The 20,502-nt window shown below is 53.2% G+C and overlaps 1 protein-coding gene across 1 annotated transcript; it reads left to right on the top strand.

Annotated features, from left to right (window-relative positions):
• The first annotated feature begins 356 nt into the window (after positions 1-356).
• On the top strand, positions 357-20,502 carry UHRF1 (ubiquitin like with PHD and ring finger domains 1). Its single transcript, XM_037994606.2, has 10 exons — positions 357-479; positions 567-674; positions 2,737-2,841; positions 4,634-4,740; positions 9,029-9,191; positions 9,277-9,414; positions 12,705-12,846; positions 13,027-13,199; positions 15,035-15,139; positions 18,994-20,502. The coding sequence occupies exons 1-10, from the start codon at positions 438-440 to the stop codon at positions 19,138-19,140; spliced, it is 1,230 nt and encodes a 409-aa protein (XP_037850534.2). The 5' UTR covers positions 357-437; the 3' UTR covers positions 19,141-20,502.

Here is a 20,502-nt window from a genome sequence, read left to right on the forward strand (position 1 = left end):
GCTGGGATTACAGGCGCCCACCACCATGCCCAGCTAAGTTTTGTATTTTTAGTAGAGATGGGGTTTTACCATGTTGGCCAGGCTGGTGTTGAACTCCTGACCTCAGGTGATCTGCCCACCTTGACCTCCTAGAGTGCTGGGATTACAGGCGTGAGCCCCCGTGCCTGTCTTAGTTTGAATGAATTTAAATGTAAACAGCCTCGTGTGTGTCCCAAGTGGCCCGCAGTGTGGACAGGATAGGGTGGAAGGGGTGCCGGGCGGGGAGAGCTGTGTCCGTGGTGCGTGGGCAGAGGGCACGTGTTGGCTGAGCTGTCTGCCAGGCTGGGCGTGGGCAGTGACAATCCCGACCCCACAGGTACTGCCCTGAGTGCCGGAATGATGCTAGTGAGGTGGTGCTGGCGGGAGAGCGGCTGAGAGAGAGCAAGAAGAAGGCGAAGATGGCCTCAGCCACATCGTCCTCGCAGCGGGACTGGGGCAAGGTGAGGCGGGTCCTCCCCACGCGCCCTCGGCTCTTTCCCGCCTGCCAGAGCTCACGCTGTTGTTCTTTGTGTCTGCGCCTGGGACAGGGCATGGCCTGTGTGGGCCGCACCAAGGAATGCACCATCGTCCCGTCCAACCACTACGGACCGATCCCGGGGATCCCCGTGGGCACCATGTGGCGGTTCCGAGTCCAGGTACCTGCAGCGTCCCGGGGCTCCAGGGGCCACGCGGGCTCGTCCTGCTTTTCTGGGGGCAGTTTTCTCCTGGCCTCGGCCAGCCAGGGGTCAAGGTGGTTACCAGGTCCCAGCGGTGTCTTGTCCGGCCGCAGAGGGGTGTGGAACGTGTGCAGGTTTGGGTTCACTCCTTATTTTACCAGAGACCTGAAATCAATCCTTGGGGGCGGGGGCTGGTGCTCCTCTGCTCGGAGGCACGTAAGGTCATTCCCAAAGCTCCTCTCCCAGGGAAGGGGTGGCAGCTGCTAAAAGGCTGTCTCAGCCCTGGTTGTGATCTGTCACTGGCGCAGCTCCCACCTGTGACTGGGCGTTGACAGTGCTGGGTGCTGTCAGCTGTGGGCTGTGTGTCACAGCAGACGAGACACTTTGGCAATAGTGACATTGGAGCCAGGTGGTTCCCTGGGGCGGGGCCATCCTGGGCGCTGCAGGGTGCTGAGCAGCGTCCCTGGCCCCCACCCACTTCACGTCGCCCCAAGTCATGACAACCAGAAACGTCTCCAGACATCTGAGTGTCCCTTGGGAGGCAGAACTGCCCCTGGGCGAGATACACTGAGCTGGGTGGACAAGCTGGGCCTCCTCGTGGAGTTCATGGGGCCAGGCGTGCAGTGGCTAGGAGCTCCTGGGGCAGCACTGTATCTCTAGGGCTCAGCAGCCGGCCGGGGCCCCACGCTCAGGCCAGGGCCTCTCAGGGCATTCTGTGGAGTGAGTGGCAGGCTGGACCTCAGCCGGCCCAATGAGGGCCGGCTTTTTTTTTTTTTTTTTGAGACAGAGTCTCGCTGTGTCGCCCAGGCTGGAGTGCAGTGGCCGGATCTCAGCTCACTGCAAGCTCCGCCTCCCGGGTTCACGCCATTCTCCTGCCGCAGCCTCCTGAGTAGCTGGGACTACAGGCACCCACCACCTCGCCTGGCTAGTTTTTTGTATTTTTTAGTAGAGACAGGGTTTCACCGTGTTAGCCAGGATGGTCTCGATCTCCTGACCTTGTCATCCGCCCGTCTCGGCCTCCCAAAGTGCTGGGATTACAGGCTTGAGCCACCGCGCCCAGCCAGGCCGGCTTGTAGATCATAACCTCATTTAGAGCTCAGTCCCACCAGATACTCGTCACCCCCCACTTTTCTTTTTTTTGTTTGTTTTTTTTTGTTTTTTTTTTTGAGACGGAGTCTCGCTCTGTCGCCCAGGCTGGAGTGCAGTGGTCGGATCTCAGCTCACTGCAAGCTCCGCCTCCCGGGTTTATGCCATTCTCCTGCCTCAGCCTCCCGAGTAGCTGGGACTACAAGCGCCTGCCACCATGCCGGGCTAATTTTTTTGTATTTTTTTTTTTAGTAGAGACGGGGTTTCACCGTGTTAGCCAGGATGGTCTCGATCTCCTGACCTCGTGATCCATCCGTCTCGGCCTCCCAAAGTGCTGGGATTACAGGCTTGAGCCACTGCGCCCGGCCTACCCCCACTTTTCTTTATTTTGAGATGGAGTCTTGCTCTCTTGCCCAGGCTAGAGTGCAGTGGCGTGGTCTCGGCTCACTGTAACCTCCCTCTCCTGGGTTCAAGCGATTCTCCTGTCTCAGCCTCCCCAGTAGCTAGGATCACAGAGACACGCCACCCACGCCTGGCTAATTTTTGTCTTTTTAGTAGAGACGAGGTTTTTACCTTGTGGCCAGGCTGGTCTTGAACTCCTGACCTCAAGTGATCACCCACCTCGGCCCCCGAAAGTGCTGGGATTACAGGTGTGAGCCACCGTGCCCGGCCGTCACCCCCACTTTCTGGAAGCCGAAGCGGAGCATCTGGGATCAGCAATGAGGCTGCCCTGTGCACGCTTGATGGGACTGGCATTCCTGCCAGCTGCTTTCGTGGTGCAGCTCAACCTCTGGCCATCTCTGGCCGAGCAGCACACGTGGTAGGCCACTCGCAGGCCTGACACGTTTGGCGTAAAAGGCCACTGGCTCCACGGGGTAGGGAGGAGGAGGGCGGTGGAGCTTCTCTGCTGCAGTCATTGCAGAGGACACCATGTATGTCTTGGTGGCATCCTCAGGTCAGCGAGTCGGGTGTCCATCGGCCCCACGTGGCCGGCATCCATGGCCGGAGCAACGACGGAGCGTATTCCCTAGTCCTGGCGGGGGGCTACGAGGATGACGTGGTGAGTGTGTGCGTGGGAGGCGTGGGGGAGGGTTGCTGTAGTTTTTTGGATGATGGTAAAATACATACAACAAAATTTCCCATCCTAGCGCTTTTTTTTTTAAATGTTTTTTGGATACAGAGTCTGGCTCTGTCGCCCAGGCTGGAGTGCAGTGGCTTGATCTCGGCTCACTGCAAGCTCTGCCTTCCGGGTTCACGCCATTCTCCTGCTTCAGCCTCCCGAGTAGCTGGGGCTATAGGCGCCCGCCACCTCGCCCGGCTAATTTTTTTGTATTTTTAGTAGAGACGGGGTTTCACCATGTTCGCCAGGATGGTCTCGATCTCCTGACCTCGTGATCTGCCCTTCTCGGCCTCCCAAAGTGCTGGGATTACAGGCGTGAGCCACCGCGCCCGGCCCATCCTAGCGTTTTTTAAACGCTCAGTTCCCAGTGGCAGGAAGTATATTCCCATTGCTATGCAACCATCACCACCACCATCTCCAGAACTTTCTCATCTTCCCAACCTGAAACGTCATCTCCACGAAGCACTTGCTCCCCACCCCCTCCCAGTCCCTGGCACCCCCCAACCTGCTTCCTGCCTCTGTGACTCTGACGACTCTGGAGACCTCCTAGGAGTGGAATCACACAGCGTGTGTCCTTGCGTGCCTGGCTCCTCTCCTGAGCCCGACGTCCTTGCTTTGTCCACGTTGTCGCACGTGTCAGGGTTCCCCTTTCGTTCACGGCCGAGTCTTATTCCGCTGTGTGGAGGGACCACGCTGTGTTGATCCGTCCATCCGTCCGTGGGCACTGGGGTTCCTTCCCCTTTCGACTGCTGTGAATAGATCTGCTATGAACATGGCTGTACAAGCATCTCCAGCCCCTGTTTTCCATTCTTTTGGGTGTATATCCAGAGGTGGAATTCAAGGGTCCTGTGATAATTCTTTGTTGAGTATTTTTCTTTTTTTCTTCTTTTTTTTTGGAGACTGAGTCTCATTCTGCCTGAAGTGCAGTGGTGTGATCACAACTCACTACAGCCACTGCCTCCTAGGCTCTAGTGATCCTCCCACATCAGCCTCCCAAGAAGCTGGGACTACAGGCATTATGCACTGCTATGCTAAACTAATTTTTTGTTTGTTTTTTTTTTTTTTTTTTGGAGACGGAGTCTCATTCTGTTGCCCAGGCTGGAGTGCAATGGTGCAATCTTGGCTCGCTGCAAGCTCCGCCTCTTGGGTTCACACCATTCTCCTGCCTCAGCCTCCCAAGTAGCTGGGACCACAGGTGCCTGCCACCACGTCTGGCTAATTTTTTTTTTTTTTTTTTTTTTTAGTAGAGGTAAAGTTTCACTGTGTTAGCCAGGATGGTCTCAATCTCCTGACCCCATGATCTGCCCGCCTCGGCCTCCCAAAGTGTTGGGATTACAGGCGTGAGCCACCACGCCCGGCCACGCCAAGCTAATTTTTGTATTTTTTTTTTTTTTTGTGGTGATAGGGTTTCGCCATGTTGCCCAGGCTGATCTTGAACTCCTGGGCTTAAGCGATCCTCGCGCCCCAGCCTCCTAAAGTGCTGGGATTACAGGTGTGAGCCACCGTGCCCAGCCCTCTGTTTAGTTTCTTGAGGACGCCCCACACTGTACACTCGCTTTGCCACTCTGCAGTCCCACTGACAGTTTACAAAGGGCTCCAATTTCTCCACATTCTCACCAACACTTGTTATTTTCTGTTTCTTTGAAAGTAGCCATCCTGGGGGTTTTGCTTTCAATGCAGTCTCTCTTTTTGCCTCTGCAGAGGGTTCACCCAGCCTTCTTATCTGTTTCAGGACAATGGGAATTTTTTCACATACACAGGTAGTGGTGGTCGAGATCTTTCTGGCAACAAGAGGACCGCGGAACAGTCTTGCGATCAGAAACTCACCAACACCAACAGGTTCGTGGAATCAGCCTTCTTATTTCCTTGCCGGCACACATCTGCCGAGTCCTTGGTTCTGTTCTGGGCCTCATGTCCAGCAAGTGATAGTCTCATCAGGAGCTTGGTAGAACATAGTGATGCCTGGCATTCGGTTCCTCTCTTCTTTTTTTTTTTTGATGGAGTTTTGCTCTTGTCCCCCAGGCTGTAGTGCAGTGGTACCATCTTGGCTCACTGCAACCTCTGCCTCCCAGGTTCAAGTGATTCTCCTGCCTTAGCCTCCTGAGTAGCTGGGATTACAGGCGCCTGCCACCATGCCTGATTAATTTTTTTACTTTTAGTAGAGATGGGGTTTCACCATCGAGATGGGGTTTCATCATGTTGGCCAGGCTGGTCTCCAACTCCTGACCTCAGGTGATCTGCCTGCCTCTGTCTCCCAAAGTGCTGGGATTACAGGTGTGAGCCCCTGCGTCCAGTCTGGTTCCTCCCTTCTATGTGCCACATACTGTGAGCCATTCAGATGGATGAGAGCAAACTTCCCTATAAAAGGTCAGAGAACAGGCATCTTGGTTCTTTTTGTTTGTTTGTTTGTTTGAGATAGGGTCTTGCTCTGTTGCCCAGGCTGGAGTGCAGTGGTGCAATCTCTGCTCGCTGCACCCTCTGCCTCCTGGGCTCAAGCAATTCTCCTGCCTCACCCTCCTGAGTCGCTGGGATTACAGGTGCTTGCCACCTCACCTGGTTAATTTTTGTATTTTCAGTAGAAATGGGGTTTCGCCATGTTGGTCAGGCTGGTCTCGAACCCCTGACCTCTGGTGATCCGCTCTCCTCGGCCTCCCAGTGTTGATATTACAGGCGTGTGCCACTGCGCCTGGCTGATAGTAGGTATCTTAATGCTGGGCCCGGTGGCTCGCGCCTGTAATTCTTGCATTTCAGGAGGCCGAGGCTTGAGGATCAATTGAGTTCAGGGAGTTCAAGACCAGCCTGGGCAATGTAGTGAGACACCCCATCTACAAAAAAGTAAAAATAAAAAAATGAGCTGGGTGTGTTAGCGCGTGCCTATAGTCACAGCGACTCAGGAGGCCGAGGCAGGATGATCACTTGAGCCCAGGAGGCCGAGGCTGCAGTGAGCTGAGATTGTGCCACTGCACCCCAGCTTGAGCAACAGACTGAGATCTTGTTTCCAAAAAAAAAAAAAACCTCCAAAATAGATTGCTTCTGGCCGGGCTGGGTGGCTCACGCCTGTAATCCCAGCACTTTGGGAGGCCGAGGAGGGCGGATCACGAGGTCAGGAGATCGAGACCATCCTGGCAAACACAGTGAAACCCCGTCTCTACTAAAAATACAAAAAAATCAGCTGAGTGTGGTGGCGGCCACCTTCTAGGGCACCTTCTCCCAGCTTCTAGGGAGGCTGAGGCAGGAGAATGGCGTGAACCCGGGAGGCGGAGCTTGCAGTGAGCGGAGATCGTGCCACTGGCACTCCAGCCTGGGTGACAGACTGAGACACTGTCTCCAAAAAAAAAAAAAAAAAAAAAAAAAAAAAAGATTGCTTCAACTGTGCAGGTCACACAGTCTATGCAGAGAACCTCTTTAGCTCTTGTGTCGTAGCATAAAATCAGCCACAGACCCTACGTAAGTGAATGAGCATGGCTGGGTTCCAGTGAATTTTATTTGCAAAAGGATGTGATGGGCCAGAATTTGCTTGGCCCCTGATGATAGGATGGGGGCGGACTTTTTCAGCATAAAAACCATTATATCAGCCCAAAGGAAAAGACAGATTAGATGATCTAAACATTATAAATATATGACATAAATAAATCCTATAAATTAAAAGGCAGATGACTAGGAGGAGTTCTAGACATGACACATGATGATTGTGTCTTTATGCTATAAAGAGCTGTTGCAAATTAACAAGAAACTCATAGAATAGCCGGGTGCAGTGGCTCACGACTGTAAAACCAGCACTTTGAGAGGCCGAGGTAGGTGGGTCACCTGAGTTCAGGAGCTCAAGACTAGCCTGGCCAACGTGGTGAAACCCCGTCTCTACTAAAAATACAAAAATTAGCTGGGTGTGGTGGCAGGCACCTGTGATCCCAGCTGCTTGGGAGGCTGAAGCAGGAGAATCGCTTGAACCCAGGAGGTGGAGGTTGCAGTGAGCCGAAATTACGCCATTGCAGTCCAGTCTGAGTGACAGGAGTGAGACTCCATCTCAAAAAAAAAAAAAAAAAAGAAACTCATAAAGAGGCTGGGCGCGGTGGCTCACGCCTGTAATCCCAGCACTTTGGGAGGCCGAGGCGGGCGGATCATGAGGTCAGGAGATCGAGACCATCCTGGCTAACACGGTGAAACCCCGTCTCTACTAAAAATACAAAAAAAAAAAAAAAAAAAAAAATCAGCCTGGCATGGTGGCGGGCACCTGTAGTCCCAGCTACTCAGGAGGCTGAGGCAGGAGAATGGCATGAACCTAGGAGGTGGAGCTTGCAGTGAGCCAAGATCGCTCCACTGCACTCCAGCCTGGGTGTCAGAGCGAGACTCCATCTCAAAAAAAAAAAAAAAAAAAAAAAAAAAGAATGTGGAAATAATGCATAAAAGAAATGCAAATGGCCAGTGGCCACAATAAATTGTTCGACTTTTGTAATCAAATACAAACTGAGGCTGTGGTGATATACTATTTGTTTCCCTGGTAAAGCTGGCCAAAAGCTCTAAAATGGTGAGATCGATCAGGGAGTATAATAGCATTCCACTGTTGGTAGAAATACAAATTGGAACCATCTTTCTGGAAATTTCTTCTGCCTGTTTGTACGAAGAGCTTTATAAATGAACTATTCTTGACACTGTAATTCCACTTTGAAAAATGTCTTTAGGAGACCTCTGGCTAGGTAAAAATTTAAGATGTGGCCAGGCGCAGTGGCTCAAGCCTGTAATCCCAGCACTTTGGGAGGCCGAGGCAGGCGGATCACAATGTCAGGAGATCGAGACCATCCTGGCTAACACGGTGAAACCCCGTCTCTACTAAAAAAAAAAATACAAAAAATTAGCCGGACGTGGTGGCGGGCGCCTGTAGTCCCAGCTACTCGGGAGGCTGAGGCAGGAGAATGGCATGAACCCGGGAGGCGGAGCTTTCAGTGAACTGAGATCCGGCCACTGCACTCCAGCCTGGGCGACAGAGCGAGACTCTGTCTCAAAAAAAAAAAAGAAAAAAAAAAATGTAAGATGTAATGTTTTTCATACCATTATCTAAAACAACTGGCACACACGTTCACACACAGACACACACACACACACATTCTCTCACACAAAATCGGTGACTGAGTATCTAAAAAACACATGGACCATGGGTGGTGTGTCACACGCCACAGTTCCAGCACTTTGGGAGGCCGAGGTGGGAAGATTGCTTGAGGCCAGAAGTTTGAGACCTGCTTGTGCAACATAAAATTAAGAAAAATTGAAATTACAAAAAAGTCAAAAAAAGTTAGCTAGTTATGGTTGCGTGGGCCTATAGTCCCAGCTTGGGAGCCGGAGGTGGGAGGATGGCTTGAGCCCAGGAGGCTGCAGTGAGTAAGGCATGATCATGCCATTCCATTCCAGCCCGGGTGACAGAGTGAGACCCTTTCTCTTTTTGTTTTTTTTTACGTGTGTGTGTGTGTGTATGTGTGTGTGTGCGCGCGCTTTGTTTTGTTTTTTTTTTTAGGCAGGGTCTCCCTCTGTTGTACAGGGTGGAGTTCAGTGGTGTGATCATAGCTCATTGCAGCCTCGACCTCCTTGGGCTCAACTGACCCTCCCACCTTAGCCTCCAGAGTAGCTGGGACTACAGGTGCAAGCCACCACGCCTGGCTAATTTTTTTTTTTTTTTGGTGGAGATGAAGTTTTGCTATGTTGGCCGGGCTGGTCTTGAACTCCTGGGCTCAGGCAATCCTCCCGTCTATATATATAGTTTTTGAAATATTAATCTTTTTTTTCTTTTTTTGAGACAGAACCTCACTTTACCCAGGCTGGAGTGCAGTGGCATAATCTCGGCTCACTGAAACCTCTGCCTCCCAGGCTCAAGCGATTCTCCTGCCTCAGCCTCCTAAGTAGCTGGAATTACAGGCGCACGCAACCACGCCTGGCTAACTTTTGTATTTTTAGTGGAGACGGGGTTTCATCATGTAGGTCAGGCTGATCTCGGACTCCTGACCTTGGGATCTGCCTGCTTCTGCCTCCCAAAGTGCTGGGATTACAGGCCTGAGCCACCACTCCCGGCTCCTGTGTTTTCCTTTTTGGGGGGACACATCCTCACCTATAATGCATGGGGTCCTGACTGTCCCCACAGGGCGCTGGCTCTCAACTGCTTTGCTCCCATCAATGACCAAGAAGGGGCCGAGGCCAAGGACTGGCGGTCAGGGAAGCCGGTCAGGGTGGTGCGCAATGTCAAGGGTGGCAAGAACAGCAAGTACGCCCCCGCCGAGGGCAACCGCTACGATGGCATCTACAAGGTGAGTGCCCCTTGGGGAGGCCGGGGACTCTGTCCCCACCGGGGCTGCCTCTGATGGAGCTGACGCTGATGCCCGCTCCCTGCAGGTGGTGAAATACTGGCCTGAGAAGGGGAAGTCCGGGTTTCTCGTGTGGCGTTACCTCCTGCGGAGGGACGATGATGAGCCTGGTCCTTGGACGAAGGAGGGGAAGGACCGGACCAAGAAGCTGGGGCTGACCATGCAGGTGCGTCTGGGATGGGGGATGGCACTTTGGGAGTCCAAGGCGGATGGATCCCTTAAGGTCAAGAGTTCACGACCAGTCTGGCCAACGTGGCGAAACCTCATCTCTAGTAAAAATACAAAAATTAGCTGGCCATGGTCGTGGGTGCCTGTAATCCCAGCTACTGAGGTGGCCGAGGCAGGAGAATTGCTTGAACCCGGAAAGTGGAGGTTGCAATGATCCGAGATGGCGCCACTGCACTGTAGCCTGGGTGACAGAGTGAGAATCCGTCTCAAAAACAGCACCGCCGGACTCCGTGATGGCTCTGGCACTTCCCACCCGGGCAGCCTGGGCACCACGTGAACCGCTCGGAGGCTGTCATCTTTAATAGTCATTGTGGGTCGCAGAATGGGCCTGGCCTGGGCTTGTGGTGCTCACGGTCTGGACCGTGCCGAGCACTCTGGGAGGCCTCCCGTCTCGGGCCCATGCTTTCCTGGTTTCTCTCTGATCCAGAACGATTTCCAGGGCCCCAGCTGATGGTGCCCCCCTAGCTGTCCTAAGTAAATCCTCCAGCCAGGCGGTGATGGGGATGCGCAGATGACATTTGCGTCTCCGCCTGCCGTGTCTCGGAGTTGAAAACCAGACTGGCTTGTCTTGGTTGTGTCGGTAAAGAGATCGCTGCAGACCAGTCAGGCATCTGACATCCTCTGTTTTCACTTCTCTTGGCTCATTTAAAAAAAAAAAGAAAGAAACAAACCAACCGAACTGGTGGAATCCAGAGAGGTCCGGATGGAAAAATGGGGAGGATGAATATCCCCGAGCCATCTCTCACCTCCCCGAGGCTGTGGGAGCTGCCATGAGCTTGTTCAGGGAGCGGCGCAGCATTTTGGCAACACAGGGTGTTTTCTGTCCATTGCAGGGAGCTGCTTTACAGCAGATGAACTGTGGGACTATTTAAGGAATCTTAATTGCTGTCGAGAGCCCGACATCGTCTACCCGAGGGGGTCGCTAAGGTTGTCTTTTGAACAGATTTGTGCAGTGGGGAATTTCAGAAACTGAGGAAATAGAGAGAAAAATAGTAATGGGAGAGACAACCTCAGCTTCTGTTGGGAGGAGGATTTTGTTTGTTTGGTTGTTTTTTTGAGATGGAGTCTCGCTCTGTCGCCCAGGCTGGAGTGCAGTGGTGAGATCTCAGCTCACCGCAGCCTCCACCTCCCAGGTTCAGGCGATTCTCTTGCCTCAGCCTCCCGAGTAGCTGGGATTACAGGTGCCCACCACCACGCCCGGCTAACTTTTGTAGTTTTAGTAGAGACAGAGTTTCATCTTGCTGGTCAGGCTGGTCTTGAACTCCTGACCTCAGGTGATCTACCTGCCAGTGCCTCCCAAAGTTCTGGGATTACAGGCATAAGCTACCACTCCCAGCCTTTTCTTTCTTTTTTTTTTTTTTTTTGAGATGGAGTCTTGCTCTGTCACCCAGGCTGGAGTGCAGGCGTGATCATGGCTCATTGCAACCTCCACCTCCCAGGCTCAGGCGATTCTCCCGCCTCAGCCTCCCGCATAGCTGGGATCACAGGTGCACACCACCATGCCCAGCTAATTTTTGTATTTCTAGTAGAGATGGGGTTCTGCCATGTGGGCCAGGCTAGTGTCGAACTCCCGACCTCAGGTGATCCACTTGCTTCTGCCTCCCAAAGTGCTGGGATTACAGGTGTGAGCTGCTGACCCTGGCCAGGATTTTTTTTTTTTTCTGACTCTCATCTCAATTGCAACATAAAGATATGAAAGGAGCTCGAAGATTTCCTGAGACACTGGAGAGTCAGCCATGACTGTAGGTTTCTTCAAAATAGAGCAATGATGCCCTATGAGGACAGGGAGGGCACAAGTCCTCAGAATCATCAGAATTTGGCCAACTAAGGCCCCCTAGGGTCAGGTGTTCATAAGCGAAGTTTCTGAGGAAACAGTCACGCTCACTCACTGAAGTAGGCCGCCCTCAGCGCTTGCGGTCCAGACCCATAAGGCTTGAAAACATTTACCCTAGGGGCCCTAGAAGCAAAAGTTTGCCTGCCCTCATGTCAATCATAAAGACGAGATCTTATTGGTGGGATGTGATGCTGAACACGTCACTAGCGTTCACTCACATTAAATGCGCTTACCCTGACCCTGCCAGGTGGAGCTTGGCCGATTATCTCCTCTTAGTCTCCTCTTGTTCGTAGTGAAGCTTTGCGATTAGGCAGGATTAGCCATTGGTCGAGGCTCCACAGTGAAGGAAGAGCTGAGTCCACAGACGTCCCCCACCCCCGTTACCAGGGGACACTTCCAAAGTCCTCAGCACATGCCTGAAACCAGAGATAGTACCAAACTGTAGATATATAATGTTTTTTTTCTATACATGTAGACTGGTGATTAAGTTTAATCTATAAATTAGGTACAGTATGAGATTCGCAACCTGTCTTTCGCATCTTTGGCTTCTCTTTAGCATATCCAAATTGCCAGCATCCCTACTCTTGCACTTTGGGGCCATTATTTTTATTTTTGAGACCAGGTCTCGCTCTGTCGTCCATGCTGGAGTGTCGTGGTGTGATCATAGCTCACTGCAGCCTCAAACTCCTGGGCTCAAGCGGTTCTCCTGCCTCAGCCTCCTAAGTAGCTGGGACCACAGATGCACGCCACCACACTGGGCTATTTTTAAAAATTTTTTTGAAGAGGGAATCTTGCTATGTTGCCCAAGCTGGTCTCAAACTCCTGGGCTCAAGCGATCCCCCTGCCTTGGCTTCCCAAAGTGCTGAGCTTATGTAATAAAAATTGGAATGTTTAATGTTAACATTTTATATTTAGCCTGTAATCCCAGCACTTTGGATGACTGAGGCAGGTGGATCACCTGAGGTCAGGAGTTCAAGACCAGCCTGGCCAACATGGTGAAGCCCCATCTCTACTAAAAATACAAAAATGAGCTGGGTGTGGTGGCAGGCACCTGTAACCCCAGCTACTTGGGAAGCAGAGGCAGGAGAATCGAGACGCTGGACAAAGGGAAGGTTCACATCCCTGCGGGACGATGCAGTATTTCATCATGCGCCTCAGAACAGTGTGCAGTTTACAGCTTAGGAATTATTTCTGGAATATTCCATGTAACATTTTCAGTTGACTTTGGGTCACTGACACAGCAAAACTAGATAAGGGAGGACCACCCTGTGCTCTTCAGGGGGATCGGGGGTCAGGTGCGTTTGGAAACCCAGACCTGGCAAGGGAGCCGGAAGAGCTGGCGGGTCCCAGTGGGCCCCAAGCCTGACTCACACCCGTCCCTCCTTCTCCTGAAGTATCCAGAAGGCTACCTGGAAGCCCTGGCCAACCGAGAGCGAGAGAAGGAGAACAGCAAGAGGGAGGAGGAGGAGGAGCAGCAGGAGGGGGGCTTCACGTCCCCCAGGACAGGCAAGGGCAAGTGGAAGCGGAAGTCGGCAGGTGAGCATCTCGTGGGTGTGGGGTGGGCGTCTTGTGTGTGTGGGAGCAGGTGGGTGTCTCGTGGGTGTGGGGTCGGGGTCGTATGGACGTGGGAGCAGGTGGGTGTGTCTCCGGCAGCTCGGGCCACGCGCCCCTCCCTCGGCCACGTGCCCCTCCCTCACATGCCCCGCCCTCTTCCAGGAGGTGGCCCGAGCAGGGCCGTGTCCCCGCGCCGGTCAGCCAAGAAAAGCAAGGTGGAGCCTTACAGTCTCACGGCCCAGCAGAGCAGCCTCATCAGAGAGGACAAGAGCAATGCCAAGCTGTGGAATGAGGTCCTGGCGTCACTCAAGGACCGGCCGGCGAGTGGCAGCCCGGTAGGCACGCGCGGCTCACTTGTCGTCCTGATTTGTGTTGATTGCGGTAAAATGTATAGAGCTTATTTACCATTTTCACCATTTTCAAGTGTACAGCTCAGTGGCACTGAGCACATTGATGTGGTTGTGCAACTGTCACCACCATCGCCACCTCCAGAACTTTCTCCTCTCCCCAAACTGAAACCCTGCCCCTGTGAAACCATCACTCGCACCCGCTCCGCGGCCCCGGCACCCCCTGCCATCCTACCTTCTGTCTCCATCTCCCGGGGCTGTTGCAAAGTGACCCCAGGCCTCGGAGTGCAGTGACTCGCATCTCACAGCTCTGGGGCTGGGAGCCTGACAGAGGCCTTGCTGGGCTAAGGTCTGGGCACGGGCAGGGCTGGGCCCTCCTGGGGGCTCCAGGGAAGAACCAGATTCCTGCCTTTCCCAACACCAGAGGCACCACATCCCTCCACTCGTGGCCCCTTCCTCCCCCTTCACAGCCACAGCACATCCTCTTCCAGGCTCTGAGTCTCACCTTCCCGCCCCTCTCTCGGGAGGACCTCGAGGTGACATCAGGCCCCCGATCACCCAGGATGCGCTCCCAGCTCCAGGTCCTTCACTCAGTCCCGCCTGGCATTTCTCCTCTGCTGTGGACGGTGACGTAGTTGCAGGTCTCAGGATTCAAGCTGTGGCCGAGGCTATCTCAGGGGTCCCTCTACTCCCGTTTCCTTCAGGCCACATTCTTCCCAGGGCTTTGTCCCCAGCCCTCACCCCATGCTGGGACAGCGCTTTGCCCCCGCCCTTCACTTGTGTCTCTTTGGTTCCCACACTTAGCTCCAAGCAGGAGGGAGGTGTCTTTCGAATCATCTGCGGCTGGGCTTCTGGTGGCCCGTGTACTCACTATGCATTGTGCCAGTGTAGACCATGTCTCAGGAGTACCTTTTTTTTTTTTTTTGGGAGAGGGAAGACAGCGTCTTGCCCTGTCATCCAGGCTGGAGTGCAGTGGCACAGACACAGGTCACCGTAGCCTTGAACTCTCAACTCCCAGGCCATGCCTATTTTTAAGATTTATTTTATTTATTTTTATTATTTTTTTTGAGATGGAGTTTTGCTCTCGTTGCCTGGGGTGGAGTGTACAATGGCGTGATCTCAGATCACTGCAATCTCCACCTCCCAGGTTCAAGTGAGTCTTCTGCCTCAGCCTCCCGAGTACCTGAGATTACAGGCGCCCACGACCACGCCTGACTAATCCTGTATTTTTAGTAGAGACAGGATTTCATCATGTTGGTCAGGCTGGTCTTGAACTCCTGACCTTAGGTGATCTGCTCACCTCAGCCTCCCAAAGTACTGGGATTACAGGCACGAGCCAGCATGCCTGGTCTATTTTTTAAATTTTTTGTAGGGATGGGGTCTCACTGTGTTGCCGGTTTAGTCTTGAACACCTGGCTCAAGCGATCCTCTTGTCTTGACCTTCCAAAGTTCTGGGATGACAGGCGTGAGTTGCTGCGCCCGGCCAGGAACCTCTCCTAAAGCCCTGTCTTGACTCGGTGCAGGGCGTGTTTGGTGGTTCCAGCTGGTCGCATCTGGGTCCTGCCCAGCATCATCGAGGCCCCCTGTACCGGCTCCGCCCCATCCTCCCCACCTCGCCACTTGGGGTGTTGGGGACTTCCGGTGAGGCTCACACCTTTTGGGCCTCTGTTTTTCTCAGAACGGGGACGATCATGGCCCCTGCCTCCTGGAGTGAAGGCTGGGGACAGAATTAGAGGACCCAGGTACACGCTCAGCAGGAAGCCGCCAACTCTGGGAGCCCTGGTCCCGGGGTCTTTGCCGGCCTCACGCCCGCTTCCCTCTAGTTCCAGTTGTTCCTGAGTAAAGTGGAGGAGACGTTCCAGTGTATCTGCTGTCAGGAGCTGGTGTTCCGGCCCATCACGACCGTGTGCCAGCACAACGTGTGCAAGGTGAGTGGAGACAGCCGCGGGAGCCAGGTGGAAGGTTCCAGAAGGATGACCTGACCTCCCATTCCCACATGCCCGCCCACTACAGACGGAGGCTCACTGGCTTTGCTCCGCTCACTCTGCAGCTTTTCTCGGGGCCTTGTTGACTGCTTTCTGGGAGGCCTGTATTATGACGGAGGCCTGGAACATTCTCCCCCCAGCCTTGTATGGCCAAGGGGCCAGGGCAGGAGAGGATGGGCCACCGTCTTGGCCCAAGGTCTGGAGAGGGAGGTGCGCATCCCCTGGGGGGCAGGAAAGAAGGCTTCCTGGAGGAGGCGGTGTTACCACACAGCATCCCTGGTACCTGGGACAGCCTGTGAAAAAGCCTGGGTGAGAAACCAGCAGCTGGGGCCTGTGGTGGCTCTGGGCACTGGGGCGGTGGCCTGGCATGGGCTTTAGACTCAGGACAGGTGGTTGGTCCTAGGAGGAAAACATGATCCCAGCCGATGGTTTTGTTGTTGTTGTTGTTGTGTTGTTTTTTTTTTTGAGACGGAGTCTCGCTCTGTTGCCCAGGCTGGAGTGCAGTGTTGCGGTCTCTGTTCACTGCAAGCTCCCCCTCCCAGGTTCACACCATTCTCCTGCCTCAGCCTCCCGAGTAGCTGGGACTACAGGCGCCCGCCACCACGCCAGGCTAATTTTTTGTATTTGTAGTAGGGATGGGGTTTCACCGGGTTAGCCAGGATGGTCTCGATCTCCTGACCTCGTGATCCACCCGCCTCAGCCTCCCAAAGTGCTGGGATTACAGGCGTGAGCCACTGCGCCCGGCCCCCGCTGATGGTTTTCAAAGAGATAGGTTTGGGGCCAGGACAGGGTCTCTTTCCCTCTGTGCTGTGGGCCTTGGGGCCAGATCATTCTCTGGGGTGGAGTGGTCCTAAGCGCTGCAGGGTGCTGAGCAGCATCCCTGGCCCCCACTCACTCCATGCCAGGAGCTCCCTGCCTAATCGAGACAACCACAGATGTCCCCAGACACCTCCAAGTGTCCCCTGGTGGCAGAGCTGCCCCGGTGGGCAGTGTGGGTCTGGGTGATGGCTTCTCTGCCGTAGCCTCTGGCCAGAGCCGGCAGTCCATTGGACAGGTGTGGAAGGGACTGACCCTGCCACCCCGCAGATCTCCCCAGGCCTCTGAGTTGCCGGCAGTTTTCCTTCCAACTGCAGTCCCGCGGTCCTCTCAGCCACGGGCCACACCCCCGGGTCTCGGACCCTGTGTTTGCTTTCCTGCCAGGAGGCAGATCAGGGAAGGTCAGGAGACAGGGTGTTCCCAGTCACGCCCATGGCACCTCTGCCTCCATGGCCCCACCTGCCTCGCCCTGTGGACTAAGTCCTTTCAGCCGTGTGCGCCGCCCTGCGTGCCCTGAGTGAGGTGGCAGAAGTGGTGAGAAGTCGTGGTATCTTTGGGGCTGGTGGTCCGGGTCTGAGCCATCTCTCACCTCTCAGGCGTGCAGGCACTAATCCTGCCCAGCCTCAGCTGGCCACAGTGAGAAGGGACCTGGTAACACCGTCCTGGCTGCCAGGTTGTCGTGAAGGTCCTGGCTTAGCCCCTGGCAGGAAGGAAGTGCTCAGGAGGTGGGCACAGGCAGAGGGCTGGCTGTGGGGGGCTCTTGGAAGAGGGAGGCCTGGGAGCCCCGTGACAGTAGGAAGGACTGTGGGGACACTGGGAAACCACCTTTCCTGTGCATTGGTGTGAAGGCGCAGAAGCGCTGAGGATGTCAAGGAAGGGGCTAACCAGCGTCACTGTGTCCCCACAGTCTATCCTTGCTGCTCTGTTTCAACTCGGGAAGCTCAGCATTGGAGGGGTTCTGGGAAGCAGGCTGTGACCTTCCACCTTGATTTTTTTAAATGAAAAACTTGAGGCTGGCCACGGTGGCTCATGCCTGTAATCTAGCACTTGGGGAGGCTGAGGTGGGAGGGTCACTTGAGGTCAGGAGTTTGAGACCAGCCTGACCAACATGGTGAAACCCCATCTCTACTAAAAATAAAAGAAAATTAGCCACTCTTGGTGACAGGCGCTACTCGGGAGGCTGAGGTGGGAGAATCGCTTGAACCTGGGAGGTGGAGGTTGCGGTGAGCCGAGATCGTGCCATTGTACTCCAGCCTGGGCGTCAGAGTGAGACTCTGTCTCAAAAAAAAAAAAAAAAAAAAAATTGAAAAAAACATTCAGAGACAGCATCTCACTCTGTCGCCCAGGCTGAAGTGCAGTGGTGCCATCATAACTCATCGCAGCCTTGAACTCTTGAACTCCTGGGCTAAAGGCATCCTCCTGCCTCAGCCTCCTGAGTAGCTGGACTACAGGCGTACACCACCATGACCAACATGATGAAACCCTGTCTCTACTAAAAATACAAAAATTAGCCAGGTGTGCTGGTAGGCGCCCGTAATCTCAGCTACTCAGGAGGCTGAGACACGAGAATCCTTTGAACCTGGGAGGTGGAGGTTGCAGTGAGCCAAGATCACACCACTGCACTCCAGCCTGGGCAACAGAGCAAGACTCTGTCTTTAAAAAAAAAAAAAAAAAAAAAGGGCCACAGGCTACCTGGAGCAGGTGACTGTGCTGTGGTCACTGGGCCTCTACCCTTGTGTTGCCATCGCCCTCGTCCAGCTGTGTGACGACATGCTGCAGACATGTGTCCCCTGTGTAGGCATCTGCGCACCTGTGTGCGGTGTCTCACTCCTCCCTGGCATGCAGCCAGCCTGGTGGCATCTTCCCTGTTTGTCTGCTTGGGAGGTGGAGGCTCCGGGCCTCTCAGCTCTGTCTCCTCCTGGCTTTCTTCCCCAGGCACGACTTGGTTGAGCTTGAATTTAGGAGTCTGAATCTGCCGGACTTGGTTCCTTCCTCCTTTTCCCCTTTCTTCTCATTGACGTGTATGTTTATTTTTTATTTTTTTCGAGACAAGGTCTTGCTCTGTCGCCCAGGCTGGAGTGCAGTGGCGTGATCACAGCTCACTGCAGCCTCAGCCTCCCTGGGCTCAGGTGTTCCTCCCACCTCAACCTCCAGAATAGCCACGCCCGGCTAATTTTTTTGTTTTTGTTTTTTCTTTGAGACGGAGTCTTGCCCTGTCGCCCAGGCTGGAGTGCAATGGCGTAATCTCAGCTCACTGCAACCTCTGCCTTCTGGGTTCAAGTCATTCTCTCGCCTCAGCCTCCCAAGTAGCTGGGATTACAGGCATGCACCTGGCTAAATTTTGTATTTTTAGTAAAGATGGGGTTTCACCATGTTGGCCAGGCTGGTCTTGAACTCCTGACCTCAAGTGATCTGCCCCCCTCGGCCTCCCAGAGTGCTGGGATTACAGGCATGAGCCACAATGCTCGGCCTGATGTGTGTGTTTATTGAGCATCTACTCTATACCCTGTGCTTGGTGTTGAGAGAGAACACAGCCTCAAAGCTCAGGGAGCGTCTGCCCTGTTGTAGATAAGATAAGCACATTAATAAATAAGATGGCTCCCCAGGTGGAAGGAGAGGTGACGTCGTGAAGGCAGATGGGGCGACGTGATGGGACTGCCTCTGATACTCTAGGGAGGTGTGAGGGAAGGCCCCATAGGGGAGGTGACTTGAGCTGAGCTGTGAGTGATGAGAGCCAGGGGGCTGAGCTGTTAAGTGGCATGACCTGCAGGGACAAAAGCCTGGAGGCCGGGTGAGCTTGGAATCTTAGAGGGCCCCCAAGGAGGCCAGGCTGGTGATGGGTGGCAGGTGGAAAGTGAGACTGAAGGTCAGGAGGAGTCCTCTGGACCTGGTGAGACTGTCCTTGCAGCACTGGGAGAGGTGGCCAGGAGCACACCTGATGGCGTGGATGGCGCTTCTCACGCACCCGCTGTGTCTTACAGGACTGCCTGGACAGATCGTTCCGGGCACAGGTGTTCAGCTGCCCCGCCTGCCGCTACGACCTGGGCCGGAGCTACACCATGCAGGTGAACCAGCCTCTGCAGACCGTCCTCAACCAGCTCTTCCCCGGCTACGGCAACGGCCGGTGATCTCCAAGCACTTCTCGACAGGCGTTTTGCTGAAAATGTGTCAGAGGGTTCGTTCATCGGCCCTGATTTTGTTCTTAGCGGGCTTAACTTAAACAGGTAGTGTTTCCTCTGTTCCCTAAAAAGGTTTGTCTTCCTTTTTTTTTTTTTTTTTTTTTATTTTTATTTTTCAAATCTATACATTTTCAGGAATTTATGTATTCTGGCTAAAAGTTGGACTTCTCAGTATTGTGTTTAGTTTTTTGAAAACATAAAAGCCTACAATTTCTCGACAAAACAGTGTAAGATTTTTTAAAGATGGAATCAGAAACTACGTGGCGTGGAGGCTGTTGATGTTTCTGGTGTCATGTTCTCAGAAGTTGCTGCCACCAACTCTTGAAGAAGGCGAAGGGATCAGTCCTTCTCTCGGGTTCTGGCCCCCAAGGTCAGAGCAAGCATCTTCCTGACAGCATTTTGTCATCTAAAGTCCAGCGAGATGGTTTCCCGTGGCAGCCCGTGGTGTGGCATGGCTCAGCTGTCTGTTGAAGTTGTCGCATGGAAAAGAGGAAACATCTCGGGCCCAGTTGAAACCTTTCTCTCAAAGCCATCCCCCGCCAGACTGCTTAGCGTCTGAGATCTGCGTGAAAAGTCCTCTGCCCACAAGAGCGGGGAGTTGGGGCCATGCAGAAATGGCCTCAAGGGGACTCTGCTCCACGTGGGCCAGATGTGTGGCTGACGCTGTCCGATGAAGGCGGCCATGGACGGATGCCAGCACACGAAGTCACGCCCAAGTGCCTTTGGTTCGTTCCTTCTTTCTAAAGACGACAGTCTTTGTTGTTAGCACTGAATTATTGAAAATGCCAACCAGATTCTAGAAACTACGGTCATCCAGTTCTTCCTGACACCGGATGGGTGCTTGGGAACAGTTTGAGCCTTACAGATCATTGAAATTCAATTTTTTAACTCGGCAAGTGAGAACTTACAAGAGGAGTTTTTTGTGTTTTGTTTTTTTGTTTTTTTTCTATGAACACATTTTCTAAATGAATTTTTTTTGTAGTTACTGTATATGTACCAAGAAAGATATAACGTTAGAGTTTGGTTGTTGTTTTTGTTTTTGTGGTTTTTTTTTTGAAAGGTTTTGTTCATTTTTCTAACTTTACCAAAGTTTGCAGCCTATACCTCAATAGAACAGGGATATTTTAAATCACATACCTGCAGACAAACTGGAACAATGTTATTTTTAAAGGATTTTTTTTTCCACCTCCTTATTGTTAGATTATTAATGTATTAGGGAAGAATGAGACAATTTTGTGTAGGCTTTTTCTAAAGTCCAATATTCTTTGTCCAGATTTTAGATTCTCAGAATAAATGTTTTTCACAGATAGA

The sequence above is a fragment of the Chlorocebus sabaeus genome, chromosome 6, assembly GCF_047675955.1.
Source record: "Chlorocebus sabaeus isolate Y175 chromosome 6, mChlSab1.0.hap1, whole genome shotgun sequence".
Classification (NCBI taxonomy): Eukaryota; Metazoa; Chordata; class Mammalia; order Primates; family Cercopithecidae; genus Chlorocebus; species Chlorocebus sabaeus.